We start from the raw sequence: 16,076 nt of genomic DNA on the forward strand, positions 1-16,076 counted from the left end.
GTGACGATGACGAGTTGAATTTTAGGGTATTAACCCCTTAGGGATCTACTGCCTTCCACTTTCATCTTTGAGAATCAAGTTCTTTTCATGATACAGTGTGACAATTTGGACAATGATGGTTAAGGACTTTAGCTTTTTAGTCACCTCATAGTAATTCAATATCATGACAATTGCCTTAAATAAATTTTGGAGTTTAATTAAACGAATTAAATCTGCTGACTTTTTTATTTCCTGGCAAGACTTTGGAATGATTTTTTTTCTCTGATTTCTTACTAAAAGGACACTAGATAACAAAGATTATGACTGTTTACTTGTAAGGTCTCGACTCGGGACTGAAATGTTCCATATTTAAAATTAGAATGCAACTATTGGTGGTGAAAAGGGGGCTTTATGAAACTTAGTTTTGAAGGTTAAACTTCTTTGCATTGACATGGCGTGGATATTTGGGAAAGGAACTGAGCAGTTTAGAAGTGGTCCTCTTCATTTGAGAATGATTCAAAATTTCGATGTCTATTTTTTTTCAAAAATATTTCTCATAATATATCAAAATTGACTATAGTATGACTGATTTAAATCTGGCTTTTGAATTTTGAAGGCTGTTCGTATTTCATTTCAGACTTATATGCCCTTTTCACAGTTTATGTTTTTTGGGGCTACAAACAAAATAGTTGTCCTGGTGAAATAGATTCGATGTGTGTCATATATTCATCACGACTTTTTAGTTTGAATTTATTGGTAAAATTGTTGAATAACTTATTAATTAAAAAACTGATTATCATATAAATTAGATTTTCAAGTTTATCTTCCCATAAGTAAATCTGACAAATCGCAATCGCCGTGAAACCGAAACTTTTTCATTTGGACTCTCATCATAATCTCTGCAATTCATCGCCGTCAACGAATGGAATTCCGAATATTGCCTTCTCTTTTCAATCTAATTGGTCATTCTTACTTAAGATGAAGGATGATTAGCGGGGGTGTTCTAAGATGGGGACAGGAGAAGGGTTTTGCGCTTTTTCTTGGAGTGGGCCGAATGTCACGTGAGTGAGGTGGGCGCCCAATAGCAGGCGGCGTATAAAAATCCGAGAACTCTGCCGATTGGAGGATCTTGCGCGAAATCGCTTTCCTGCACCCCACAGCAAACGACATTCCGACGGGAGAACGATTTCCCGGTTCTTCGCTGCACAGCATTTACGGGTAAGTTGCTAACTCCACACTACCTGTAAATGAAGATATTTCTTTAAGAGAAAATACAGTATCTGTAAATGAAGTGTTTTTTCTTCTCATTATTTTGTATTATAATCTAGGAGCGTGATATCATTTTCGATGTTTAGTTCAAGAAATTGATAATGTGTTTTTATTCCACTTTTAAAAATTGTGAGACAAAAATGTTTTCTTTTTCTTGTACATCTGTAAAGCAGGTGGTTTTTAAACTTTTCTCTTTACTTTTAGCTTTGAGAATTTATGTAATGGTGAGGTTACATTTTATTGTGCGCTTGTTTTTAAACACAGCTGTTATTTCCTGGTACGTTAAGTTAAATCTTTATTCTTTCTAAATTGTAGATTCCTGTAAAAAAATTTCTATGTATAGAAAATTCAATGCACAAATGTATGGATTGCAAATTCTTCAATTTTCTTACTAAATATTAATTTTGCATTATTAATTTTTTAGTATTATAGAAGATTTAAAATAATTAAACTATCGAAAGAACTTATTTTTAAAATACAAATAACCTAATTTTTAGCAATTTCATTTGTTGAAATTTCATTTTTTTTTCCCGTATCTTTTTCCCCATCTCGTTGCTTACGGCTTTATTAACTTAGATACCTCTTTCATTTTTAATGGTTTCTGTTTAGAGACTACAAGAAATCTTAATTTAAAATGAAAATTTACTCTATACTATTAAGTTAATTAAATAAAACAGATGTAAAGAATAACATACAACTCATCGGAAAATATTTCTTGTTTTTTACATCATCCAAGAATTTCTACTACAGTAGCAATCGATGAAAATTCTTTTTTATTTAATTTATTTACCTTTCTATGAAAGAAATCAAATGAGGCTTTTTGATTGTAATATGTAAATATTGAAATTTTTTGTTTCATTTATAGAATTTTTAATTGATATATATAAACTGCTTTTCTTTGAAAAATTCAGGATTATTTAAAAAAAATCAATGTATGGAAATTTTCAATAAAAAAAAGTTTGATAGTTAAATATAATACCTAAGGATATTAATCCTTCTTTGAATTTCATAATTTATTTTATTTAACAAGTAAATTGATTTTTGTATAGTATGTATGAGCTAACCTTATTTGAGTTTCTAATTAAAGTATCATTTTTGCAGTCAGTTTTATGGTTTTATGAACATGTTCTATTTTTTATAACACGATTTTATGCGAGTTGAATTTTGAATCAATTCTGTTTGGATATTAAATCACATATTTTATAAGGAATCACATTCCTTAATTAAATAATCGAATGCGCTCATGTAACCGAATATTTATGAATTTATGACAATCAGAAGATTTAAATCATTCACTAAAGAAAAGTTAGGATTGTAAAAGAGATTTCATTCATCTGTAGAACGACTACTATTCTTCGCAGGAAAGTCAGTCGCTAATTCGGCGATTTGTGAAAATTATTTAATGACAGATTGTTTAATATTAATTATTCTATTAAATTCATTTATCCGAGCCCAATATCATATGAGCATTTGATCATTGTATTGTTAGATTTATAAAATAAAATTCAATTATTTCTTAGAAGATTAAAAAGAACTTCTAGGATCCCATAAATGCCTCAAATGCTTTGTACATTCTTATTTTCAATTAAGACGAAAGCACTTTATTAAAGTAGAGCGAACAATCAAACTAGAGAGTTGTCAGAATAAAAAGCAATTTAGGTCCAAGTACTCGAGCGTCGCAAACAAATAGTGATATTGTTTGTTTGTAGTTTCCTGAACTTCCCTTATTAATATACGCATGTCTACCATTTTAGATATGTCCTTTATTTTAGAAAATCAGTATTATTACTGAATTATTACTTTAGAATAAAATCAAATACGTATTATCTCTTTCATCATTTTAAAATTCGTCGTTTTTCTAAGTCATTTAAAGGACGAAAGAAAATCTTTTCATTCTGTATTTTTTCAAGAGTCCATAATATTATTTAACAATTAAATAATTAATATTAACAATTAAAGGCGTTATATCTGCATGCATCTCGACAACTAAAATATAATTCACATCCTGAAAATCTTCTGAAGGAGATCTACAGAAAACATTCTATATTTTAACAAATCCATTACAGTAAAAATTATATACCAACAAATCCTTACCACACAGTGAAGTTTATCATCATTTTGTTCCCACTTGTACGAATTGGTTCAAATCGGCTAATAAAATTTCCTTTACAATTGCCTCTTTTCTTCTTCATTCTTCCTGCTCCATTTCTTTTTCTGAGAATCGCTGTTCTGCAAACTTTAGAATAAATTTCTAAGAACTATAAAAAAAATTTCATCATTTACACTTATTCTTTAAGTGTTCTAAAGTCTTGCAATTTTTTTTATAATCACAGCAGTTCTCTGGTTTTTAATGTTTCAGATATTTTCAAAAAACTCACTTTAGAGGGTTTTGCAATATTTTTTTCGATGTCTTATCGTATTGAAATAATTTGTAATGATAAGGCTGCTGAGTAAGCTACAATTTCTACAAACAATTCTGTTCCATGTTACAATTTAAAAACGGCACATTAAACTTTAATTTATTCCAGTTGTTAAAACCAGTGGAATTTCATTGTTAAAATGTTTTATACTTTTGACCGTCTTTAACAAATAGAAAATTAATACTCTTTTACCGATAGTGTGTGGTATAAAGATTTACTTTTAGCCATTTATCGCCAGTTGAAAAACGCAAACAACACTGTCATTTGTCTGTCCTCTGTTGTCTGTTTTATGTCTATCTTCCTTATACTATCGGAATGTCCAAACCTTACTTCTTAACATTTTCATTTTAAAAAATTATTTCTGTTCCATACAGACTTTTCCATCTTCTTGACATCATGCTTTTAATCTCGACATCATTATTAAAATTTAATTTGGTGCAATTTGGTTTGCTTAATGGTTTTTAGTTCTATACCAGATAAGCAACACTAAGATTTGTAAAAGCATAAGAGAAGGCTCCAAAAAGAGACTTTGATTTTAAAAACAATCAACTTTTAAAAAATTTTTCAAAATGGGAAATGATTTTAACACATATGAACTGGGACAGATGATATATGCTTATTAGTATCTGTATATCTGGAGGCAGCTTATTATTTTTACCCACTCTTTATTTTCATAGTCGTCAGTCGTCGACATATAATTATACAAAACCTTCTTAACTCTCCACTTTTCAGACCACACTGAGTTCGAAAAACTCATTCTTGACATTGCGCATGTCTGCTTGTGAACATGCTGACTCCAAAACCCTCTAAGTTAGACGGCCGAAATTATTTATGTGGAATTACGACCAAAATTGCAGATTTCTATCAAATTTTGAACGAAATCCATTCAAAGAAAGTTTATCTGTCTGAATGTTCGAATACAAGTGAACTCGATAAATGCAAAACGCAAAAAGCTAAATAGATAAAATTTGATGTTTAATTTTAACATCGCAAATATAGAAAATTACGTTTCTTTCGTAAGAAAGCTAATAAAACAGAAATACGTTTTCCATTTTTGTCTATTTATGAGAGAAATTTCAAACGCATTAATTCACTGCATGTCTTTAAAGGCAGAGGGGTTCGTTAGAATTCTCCAGCTTCAATCACTGTACCGAATTCGCCAATTATTATTTCATATAAATGCCCATATCCACAAGATATATCATGAAAGGTCATTTTTCGATGATTTCGTCGAAATCTTGAAAAAGTTTATTCACTGTGCAATCTTGAAGAAAAGAGTCTACGAAAGAATCCCACAACCTTTTCCAATCTAACCATTCTAAATTTCATCTGAAAACTCACAAAGCCTAGAAACCAAAAAAAGAGCTACCCCTGCATTGCCATGGCGTCTGGGGCAAAATGAAATACTATCACGTGATGGCACTCAGGCCAGAACTAAAGTTAATTCCAAATGCCCACCACTGTCCACAGTATAGCCCCTTTTGAAAGAGGTATATATGGTAAACGATATGAAAATAACCAATTCCATATTATTACATTACTCACCAGAGAAACGAGAGCAACTAACCTATCGAAAGCTTTTCAACCCTGTCTTCGGCGTACCCCGTCTTTGAGAGATGACATTTAAACACGTCAGGAATAGTCATCTATCCGTCTTCGGTATCCATTTTCTAGATTTATCACAAAATAAAATGTTATCCCCAGCATAACTTACTAATCTTTCTTTTAAACCAAATAGTACTTTCTTTGTTTTAAGAAAATTTGGTTCATCAAAATTGGTTAACAGGACTAGATGAATGCTTTTAATATGGTGAGCGAGCAGCTGGTCTTCGAAGGCTTCTAGTAATTAATATTTCTTTGATTTTGAACCAATATGCACAAAACATCGAATTTAAATTAAAAAAAATTTTAAATACAAATCTAACGAAGAATATGCCATTAATATAAAATAGTTTATTTTTAATTTATTAAATAAATAAATAAATTTATCATTTTTTTATTGATCTTTTCACCGTAAGCAACCAGAACCCATACCTAAATTATTCAATTATATTGCACGCTATTTAATCAATTATAATCTAAATAAATAATATTGTGTTGTTAAAAAATTATATTAGCTTATTAGAACAGTATTTATATTAGACTATTTATATTAGCTTATTAGATATTTATATTAGCTTATTAGAACAGTTTGCTTAATTTATAAAGTCTTTTGTCCTGTTCGTAAGCACAGTATATGAATATTGGTTAAATTTAGTTTGATACTGAAAGGCTTCAGAATTTGTGTAAATTTTCCTTCAAATGCCAATTGAAATCCTCAGACTCAATGAAAATTCAGTATAATTTCTGAAAAACTGTTTGTATTTTATTAAAGACGATTTAGACAACAATAGGTCACGGTAATCTGTGATAAGAAGGTCTGATGCACTTGAAATCCAATAAGGCCAAATATCCACTCACTAGTGTGAAGTTTGGAGAAGGAGTTGCCAGCTCAGGTGTCGCCCCCATCATCTGATCGAGGTTCAGATTGCTTTAATACGAGACGTTAATAAAACTAAACCTAAATCAAAGTTAAACATACAATATATTTTTACTTTACTTCAAACTAGCTAGCTTTGTGGTCAGCTTCCTAAATAGAAATAGGAACTGAATACCATTACATTTGAATCTCTTATGCACAATTTTTTATTCCCGGTTCATTTAATACAATATTTATATATTTCAAATTATTTATAATTTCAGATACGGCATTTAAGACATGCTATTATGTTAGCTTTACGCTTATTATTTTTATTGTTGACATGGACATTCCTAGTCATAATATGTCATAATGCCATAATAAAGGTCATCCATTTAATTATGCATTTTCAATGCCAATTTCGCTCTTTTATTAGTCATGCAAAATGTTCATTTCCTTTAAATCTCATAATTACATTTTTTATCCAAGGCTCCTTTAGCACAGTATTTTCATATTTCAAATTATGATCGGCATTTAAGAGAGGATATAACATGAGCCTTACAGTCATTCTATTTATTGCATGCATGAACATCCTAGTTCATCATATGCCGTCACTCGCTGCGTCATCTGAGATCGTATTGTAGGTTCTCGGTATTACGAGTCATTTCACCTCTTTATTTTTTATGCACAGTTTGAAGTTGATTTCAACATTCAACTAGAGAGGTATACTTTATGTCCAAAAATATATTATAAAAATTAAAATATGCTGATAAAAATAATTAAAGAACAGCAACGATATTCGTTCGGCATGTCAGAATGTATTTTCTAATTTATCGAATATTTCAAAGAATTTTTAAATAGAAACTAAAAGTTTTGAAGAAATAAAAAAGTGAAATTCAAAAGAATTTAATTAAAGAATTTTTTAAAAAAATAAACAAAGTTTTCATTTTTTTAGCTTTAAATGATGGAAGTTAAAAATGATATTAAATATTTGCACTAATAATAGAAATAATATAAATATCACTGAAAGAGAATCGGAGAAATGAGAATTTAAATAATAAATTCGGAAGTTTTCGTCAAAAATAGCCAAACATTAACACTATTTTAAATAAATATCTTTAAGAACAAAATGTCGAAAAAATAACTCCAAGGTGTGCATATTCTCATCTTCCAAATTATATCGCATTCAGTTTATAAATTGTATATCAAATTATTTTTTCTGACAAAGAACACCATAAACATACATTTGCTTTTATTATTAACGGAGGTGAATATTCAATTGATTCCATTTATAGGACCTAAAAAATAATATATAATTTTTGAATGCTTATATTATCATTGATTATTTTCAGTTCAAAATAAATCTCAATGGACATATATTTTTTCGTATCCAGTTAACAAACGAGAGAAGATATTTCTTTTTATTTATTAAAATAATAAGTTTTTTTAAAATTTAGTCTCCTGAGAACCCTATTTTTTCACATTAATATTTTCAACGAAATATTTTTGTTAATTAAATTTTGCATTAATTAGTGTATTATTTTGTCTCTTCATTGTTAAGTTTAATTCTTTTACTTACTATAAAAAAATTAATATTGGTCACAACATGTTTTCTTTTACGATATATTTTTTTAGATTTTAAATGATATTCTCTTACCACCCACGTCTCACCCCATTTCTGCTTATTAGGAGTTTTTCCGCATTTTGTGCAGTGCAATGATTAAAAACACTCTGCACTTGTGATGCAGCTAATTACATTTCGTAAGCAAAATAGTTTTTAAAATATGTTTTGGCTAATGCTATCCTAGCACTTTTGTATGTGTGTGATCTGATACAACTGTTGTATCAATTAATTATATCCTTCGTTCTCTTCTTGTATTGGATCTGAGAGACATTTAGTCCCCTGAACATGAATTTATATCCTTTACTGATTGCTTCATCGTCACTCAATGCATGAATTTGTATCTTTGTCCCAAATGGCATCATATGCGATTAATAGATGTTTGTTTGTTATGGAGCAACTCCTCCCATCGGGGTGGGACCTCAGTTATAAGGATTGAAAGCTTCTGGTATGGTGGTTGGTTCTCGCCACCCAGGTGGTTACAAAAATGGTGTGGGGTCAGCTAATCCCAGTGATTTCAGGATGCTACTTACGTAAAGAATTATATCAAGCCTTAGAACTCAACGTTAGTCAATGCAAATGTTGTCAAGATGGTCCGGTCAGTCAAATTTGTTCATATGCCTTAGTGGCGGGAAGGATTAGCCAATGTATGGTTAGCCATAATGTTTCAAGAAACAAAACAAGAAACAAAATCACACAACTACATTGACCCGATTTCGACAATTTTTATTTCATGTCAAAATTAAGGATCTCTAGATATAGCCTTCATACTCTCTTCAATATCAATAATCGCACCTCCATTTTAAAGAAAAATTTCTAAAGTACTACTTCACACAGCGTATTTTCAATAGAAACAAAAACTCTACCACAGTCTACATCTGCACCAATTTCACTCTTTTTAATTCATTTAAAAGCTCATGGCGTTTAGATATATTACCACCGGCAGCCTGTCTTTCATCATCTTCCGTTTAGAGGGATTTCCAAAAATAAAAGCATAAAGTAAAATATTTGTATAGCCTCCACCCTCAACAATTAGAGTGATTTTCCCTCATTTTTTGTGCATAGCTAATCACTCAGAAATGTTCTATGATTAATAAAACTTTCATTTAGTATAATATGATTTTATCACATCAAATGAAAGTATACATCAAAATTGATTGACACTACAGAATCAATACTATTAATGTAGTAAGAGAGCAACTAACCAAGAACGTTGACTAGTATTTAAATTAAGTCCTAATAAAGATCAGTTTTTCTCACTTTGTTATATATTGAGAGTATGGGAAATAAATCATTTTATAAACTCCTTAGAATAAAGAATGCAAAAAAAAAAAAAAAAAAAAAAAATTATCAAATCGAATTTTACTCAAGTTGCAGTCACTCCAGTTCCTTAATAGAAGCAAAATGCGTATTTCAACTTTTATGTAAAATGACTATGGTGAGATATTCAATGAAATTAAGTGCCTACAATTTATAAAAATACTTTTTATGAATATTTTATAACTGTTTTAAAGAGAAAATCCTTTACATTTTTAATTAATTTTTATTTGCCTCTTTTTATTTTAATTTATAATTCATTTTTACAAAATATTATGAATATTTGAAAACAATTTTTCTGAATATCACTACTTTATTATAACAAAATTTTACGTTTATAAACATTAAATTGCATTGAAAGAAAATATACACTGATGTGCAAAACTTAAGCAACAGTGTAAATTTTAAGCAGATAGCAGAAAAAGGGTTATTGCGATCAGTACAATGAACAAGCAATTCAATATGAAGGAGATGCGTATGCAAATGTCAGGAACAAAATGTCATAGGCGACTTCAGTGCACGCAAAACGCGTGCGGTTGGCGCACACAGCTCAAGACTACAAAAAAAGAAAGAATGGAGGCGCAATGAAAGGCATTCGCTGCAAGTGCAAGTGAGTTCTTTCGAGAAATATGGCTAGAAGAAATCAACGGGACTTCACACGTGGAAGAATGATCGGAGAGCTGGAGGAGGGGTGTAGTTTGTCCAGTGTAGCTGCAGAGTTCGAAATCAACAAAAAGGCCGTTTCGCGCACTTGGAAAGCCTTCCGAACCATAGGTACTACTGTTAGTACTGTGGGGCCGCCCTTGAAAAACAACTGCAGTAGATGACAGTTATATCGTCCTGCAGGCGAAAAGAGCCCGATACCAGTCAGCAAGCGCCATTGTGTACAGCAACAGAGCGACAAGTGTCGCGGTTTACTGTGACCAGCCTTCACAAAGGTGGCCTATTCGCCCGCCGCCTTGAAAACTGCATCCATTTGAAAGTTGGCCAACGGCGGCCCCGTTTAGAGTGATGTAAGGAACACAAAAACTGGAGATCTCCTCAATAGAGTCGTGTCCTCATTACGGATGAGAGTCGTTTCAGTGCCACAATCGATTCTCAACGCCAGTTGATTTGGGAGGTCGGGAATCGGTTTCAACGCAGTAACATCAAGGAAAGAGACCGTTACGGTGGTTCTGGAGTTGTGGTCTGGGGAGGCATTATGCTGAATGAGTGGACTGAGCTGCACACATTTCGACAGAGATATTGTAATCGGAGATAGTTTTTGTAAGGAGGTGATCCTTCCTCATGTGCATCTGTTCCTAGGTGCTATTAGGCCAGATTTCACTTTTATGGATGACAATGCACTGATAAACCGAACTGATGATGTTTAGCAGCTACCGGAAAGTAAAGATATCACTTGAAGGGATTGACTAGCGTTCTCTCCTGATTTAAATACCATTGAATACCATTTGGGGAGACGCTTTGAGGCACGATTACATCCTCCCTGGGAACACACAACAACTGAAAGAGATGCTGATTGAGAAATGGGCACTCTTGCCTCAAGAACTGTTGAACAATTTGGTGCTGAGTATGGAGAGGCGGTGCGAAGCAACCATTGCAGTAATGGAAGAGCATATCCCATACTAAGGAACATATGCTTATTGTTTTTCCTCTTGGTCAAACAATCATGTGTAAAGATACTATGAGTTCAATAAAGCCTCTTTTTCTTTGATTTCATATTATATGCTTCGTATACGTTTTTGCGTAACTATGCTTTCGTCATTGTTTAAGTACAAAATGCTGTGTCTCATTTCTGAATTTCATGTCTCTCAGATGATTTTTCGTAGAGTTATGCCAAAAAAAACTCTTGTTGTTTAAGTATTACACACCAGTGTATTATATATGCAAAGTGCTTCACTGTAGTTAGGGTTTAATTTGACATATTTAAATTTAATATGATTTAGAATTCTGGAATTCCTTTATGTTATCTTATAGGCATAAATTTATTTATTTAGAATGAAAAAGTACACTACAGAAAAAAACTCAAGTTCCAGTATGCATTACAAAGGAAGCATCAAATTAAAAATCTAATATCAAATAATCTCCACAAATAGTAAGGATGAATGTGTGAATGTTTATGTACATGTGTTTAAGACTACAGGCTAGACTGTTTTCTCTACAGCTACCAAATGTACGCAGCATACATCTGGTAGAATGGTAGAATTGCCCTACAGCACATGTATTTCTTTGAAGTTAGGAATGCTCACATTTGAGAGATCTTTTTGACATTCCAAAAAGAATTGTAATTAGTTAAAAATTAAGCTAAATTTTAATATTTTTTCATCATCACTTCAAAAAAAATTGCTACACAAAACGGATTTTATATCGTTTCAAATTTTAAAAAGTGCCATTTTAATAATGCCAACTTAATAGTTCTGTAAATTTTTGCTAAAATTCAGTTTTTTTAATTTTTTTTTTTGAAAAATGTTTTTTTTTTTTTTTTTATTTTAAATAATAGATTGCATTATGCCCTGAAATTGAAACTATTTCTATATTTTCATCAAATATTGGAATTATATATAACCAAACCTACAAAAAAAACCAGTTAACCGCCAAAGGCGACGTTTAACACATAAATAACTTTTAATATATAAAACCTTTAATATACATTTATTTATAGGAAAATGAGGGAGCCGCATATTTTATTATTTGATGCTAATTTATTATAATACATTCGAGTTAACAATAAAAGTTTGGAATAATTATAATGTTTTTTTTTTCTTTTTTGAAAAACTATATTTAGATCAATTTAAAATATTTCTTTTTGTTGTTAGAACAACACTAGAATGAACTTTTCTATTTGAACATGATTCAATAGATTTTTTTTCTATTCTTTCATTCATTCTGAATTCCTTAGCAATATGATCATTTGTCGATTCCCGTTATAGAATTTTGAATGTAATAGTATTTTAATTTGCAATTGTCCACCAGTATATCAATTATTAGTGCAAAAATAAAAATAAAAAAGGAATCGAGTCAAATATACATTTAATACATATTTCAAGTAATATATATATATATATATATATGTGTGTGTGTGTGTGTGTGTGTGTGTGTGTGTGTGTGTGTGTGTGTGTGTGTGTGTGTGTGTGTGTGTGAGTGTGGAATGATATTTTAAACTCTTAAGTCAAACCAAATTAATTTCCAAAGCTTTATCTTAATTTAGCCCATAGTAATTTCATTCTCTTATTTCCTGATACAATTCCACTTTCTGTTTTTAATTAATTCATCTGAAGCTGTGTAAAAATTACTGCGCAATCACTTCTATGTATCAAATGAAAGTGATACTTCCGTTGCCCTTCTCAAAGGTCACCACGTGTATTGAATTGGCGCGTGGTCGGAAATCCCATGTTATATAAGATTAGTGATCATTTGTTTCGTCCCCTCTTTCTTACTTCTGCTTTTGTGACGCGCTGCGCCTTTTTGTAAATAAATCACGCCTGTCTCCATGGAGAGAATAAAACGAAATTAAAATTACAAAGTCTCTTCCCTGCTTGTCAAACCTACATTCTGTTTCAAACAAAATAGTGTTACATATATATATTATTTTGCTTTTTTTTCATCAATTATAAATTTCTAGAAAGTTTTTCTTTAATTTTACTGTATTAATTTTTAGATTATTGTCTTATGAGAAATTTTTAGCATTTAATTGAGAAGTTATTGTTCATAAAAATATTCAGTATTAAATTTCCTTTGAGCTTTCAAATTTCATTCCTTATGTACTCGAATATTTTTCAAAAATAGCTGTATTACGATATGCTACCTTTTTTTAAAAAAAGTCAATTCTATTTCAGAATTTGAGTAGTTTTTTATAGGTCTATGCTCAATAATTCTAAAATAGTGGAAGAAATTTAATAATAAGTCAAGAATGCAGATACAATTCTTTTTCCCTTCCCAAACAAAAATAGTGCAGTTACAGAGAGCTTCGAATTAGTTGAAAGAAATTGTTAAACATACAATACAAGATAAATGGAATCCAAATTTACAATAGCAAACAAATCAACTATATAAATAAGATCTTGTGAAGTATATATCGCTCGTAGTTTTACATGTGAATAATTTGTAAACTAAATTCTCTAAAATGATAAATATATTAGGAGATATTTCTAATATAGATAAATTTATTATTGTTTTTCTTGGAAATAATTTTTTGTTTGTATGATTTAACTCAGCTAATATGCTACTAAGCGTTAAATGCACAGTGCCATTTTCTTGCTGAAATTATATCGTTTGTAATATTGTTTTCCCACGTAATTAGTTTCATCGTACAGAAGAGAGATTTTAAAATATTTTCAATGGATATCAGGTCAATGCCTTGATGAAACTTGATTACGAATTTGGCGAATATCGGAGATAAAAATGAGATAGATTTTAATCATTACGAGAAATTTGGCAATATCTTTATTAGGAACTGAAATCCATGATAATTCCCGAAAACTTTATACTTTGCAGTGGAAGCTATAAAAATGGAGGCCCATGCACACGAGATTCATTTTTTTTTTTTTTTTTTTTTTGCTAAAAAGAGGAATAAAGCAAATTCCCTCTAAAATAAATTTATCTAATTGATTTGCACAAAATTTTTCAGATAGCTTAATAAACATATTTCTCAGTTTACAAATAAAAACAAACATTAAACAGTACAAAATAAACAGTAAAATAATATTAAATAAATAGACCTTATTCTCTGTTTTGTTCCAAGTATTGCTGAACATATTGGGAAATTATAATCCAAATATGAGATAAAAAATATGCATTTAAATTCAGTTTGCAATGTTTCTGCAAAGAAAATCCTGCAAAAATTTAAAATTTGAGAAAATACCATTTCAAAATGTAAAATATCTTTAAAACATGCTTTATGCAAATATAAAAATTAATTAAACTTCCCAAACAATAAACTTAGAAACAAAACTCAAATCGTTTTTATGACGAATATTGTTCATATATATAAATATCGAATTAAAAAAATTGATATTTTTTGCAGCAAATTTACTTTTTAAAGTAGCCAATAAATATGAATGACAAAAAAGGGGGAGGGAAACCGGAAATAAAATTATCAAAATTGAAAGGAAAATTTTTAAATTTTGAAGTAATGTAAAACTATTTTTGAGCGAAATATTTTGAGAAAAAGCTTTTAAATTTTTGATTAATTATTAATTATTAAAAAATCTAATTAAATTTTTAAAACTTCATTAATGAGAATTTTCTACTTAAAAAGTAATTACATGTTACGTTGCTAGCTCTAAAATCAACAGTCTGCTCTGTAGAGTATTTAAAATCAATTGTTTTCACTCATCAAGCAATTATCAAGCATATATGCCTAAAAAAAAATTATCATGTTTAAAAAATCATGGAATCTCTTATTTCCAATAACAATAATTTTGATGTTGTACTTATCAGAATAAAATTTTAAGTAAAGATTTGTTCACAACTATTATATCAACCTTAACACATGAATTTAATTTTCAAATATCTTTTTTGCTAAAACGCAATTTAATCTAAACAAAAAAAAACATTTTAAATGATATGAAAGTATTTGACTATGGATTTTGTTCCAATTCTTTCAGTTTGAATGAAACAAATGGGCACGTTTCATACATAAAAGCGAACCCAACTGATCTAAAATGAACATAAAAGTTATCTTTTTTTTAAAGAAATATGGAACTGCCATTTCCAAGCAATTACCTTAAAGTTATAAATGACTTCTTACTTATGAAAGGTTTGATGTCTTATTCGGATTTATACTTTGAAAATTTTAACACCTGCAAGGCATAGATTTTGGTAATACTAAAAATAATATATAAAAATATTTTATAACCAAATTCTTTTTTCTTAACATGATCTTTTATTTTTAAATAATATATTTAAAAGAGAACTGGAGAGCTACGAGAACAGGATTCTCTTACATTTTACATTTTTCTAATATCGATAACACAACACTGGCATCACATAATTCAAATCTGTCGGTAAGTTCTCTAAAAGAAAAAAAAAAGCAGAATTTATTGAAGGTTTAATAACTCGAAGATATTTCAGGTCTTCCTTTTTATAAAAAAGTGAAAGTTTCCAATAATATTTTTGAAAATTAATGAGATAATTAATTTTTAATTTCAGTAGTTTAATTATCTATAATTTGCTTTCAGTTGTTTGTGACATTGGTTAGATTTGTAATCATTTAACGAACTATATTTTCTGTCAAAAACATTTGCAAGATCAAATGGATATCAAATGTTATATTTTTGCTAAAGATTTTAATTTCCCAAAATGTTTTAATTAAAATATATAATTATTTTCAATGATCAATTTTTATTTATTCATTATTGAATTTTTATAAATATCCATTTATAAAAATAAAAATTATCCATCCAGACAGATTGTAAAACTATTTATAGAACACATTTTTGCTTTTTGAAATTTTTCCAAATTAATACCTTAATAAAAATTCAAATATTCTCAATATTTAATAAGATGCAATAAATGGTATTAGAAAAAATTTTCTATACCAAACGTAATACAATCATACAATCCACACTATAAACATTGCTAGAAATTGATTATTTTAATACAATTTTATTTTTAAATTAATTATTATTTAATATAGAGAGTTGGTCCAGAAATATAATTTTGAATATCTTTTATATAACAACTAGCCGCCTTTGGCGACCAGCCGATTCGCCAATCTTAATGTTCGTTAAAATTTTAATAATTAAATATTTTATGCAATTCCAACTTTAATAGATTCTTCAGCAAAATATTTTAAAACTTCACATTTTGAGTCATATAATTCACTTATAATATTATAAAGGCCTTCAGTCATAACGTGATATGTATCTCTCTAATTTTCTGTTACCCCTCGTAGAATTTATACTTTAAATTAAAGTGTAAAGGATTAATCTGCAATTAATATAATAATATTTTGTACTGAAACAAAGCATTTTTTTAATACTATGATTACTGATAATAGAGTCACTGAGCG

The 16,076-nt window shown here is 29.4% G+C and overlaps 1 protein-coding gene across 2 annotated transcripts in view; it reads left to right on the forward strand.

Annotated features, from left to right (window-relative positions):
* Positions 1 to 1,045: 1,045 nt before the first annotated feature.
* LOC129972700 (uncharacterized) overlaps positions 1,046 to 16,076 on the forward strand; it is a 98,445-nt gene continuing 83,414 nt past the window's right edge. Inside the window, exon 1 of one of the 2 annotated variants that reach the window (XM_056086929.1) lies at positions 1,046 to 1,197. Coding sequence is in view for 1 of the 2 variants with exons in the window: in XM_056086928.1 (XP_055942903.1) it covers positions 1,470 to 1,525 (56 nt within the window). In the remaining variant the exon portion in view is untranslated. Of the gene's footprint in view, positions 1,198 to 1,462; positions 1,526 to 16,076 lie in introns of those variants that run through there. The other variant, XM_056086928.1, reaches the window with a different exon arrangement.

This window comes from Argiope bruennichi, chromosome 6 (genome assembly GCF_947563725.1).
Source record: "Argiope bruennichi chromosome 6, qqArgBrue1.1, whole genome shotgun sequence".
NCBI classification, from domain to species: Eukaryota; Metazoa; Arthropoda; class Arachnida; order Araneae; family Araneidae; genus Argiope; species Argiope bruennichi.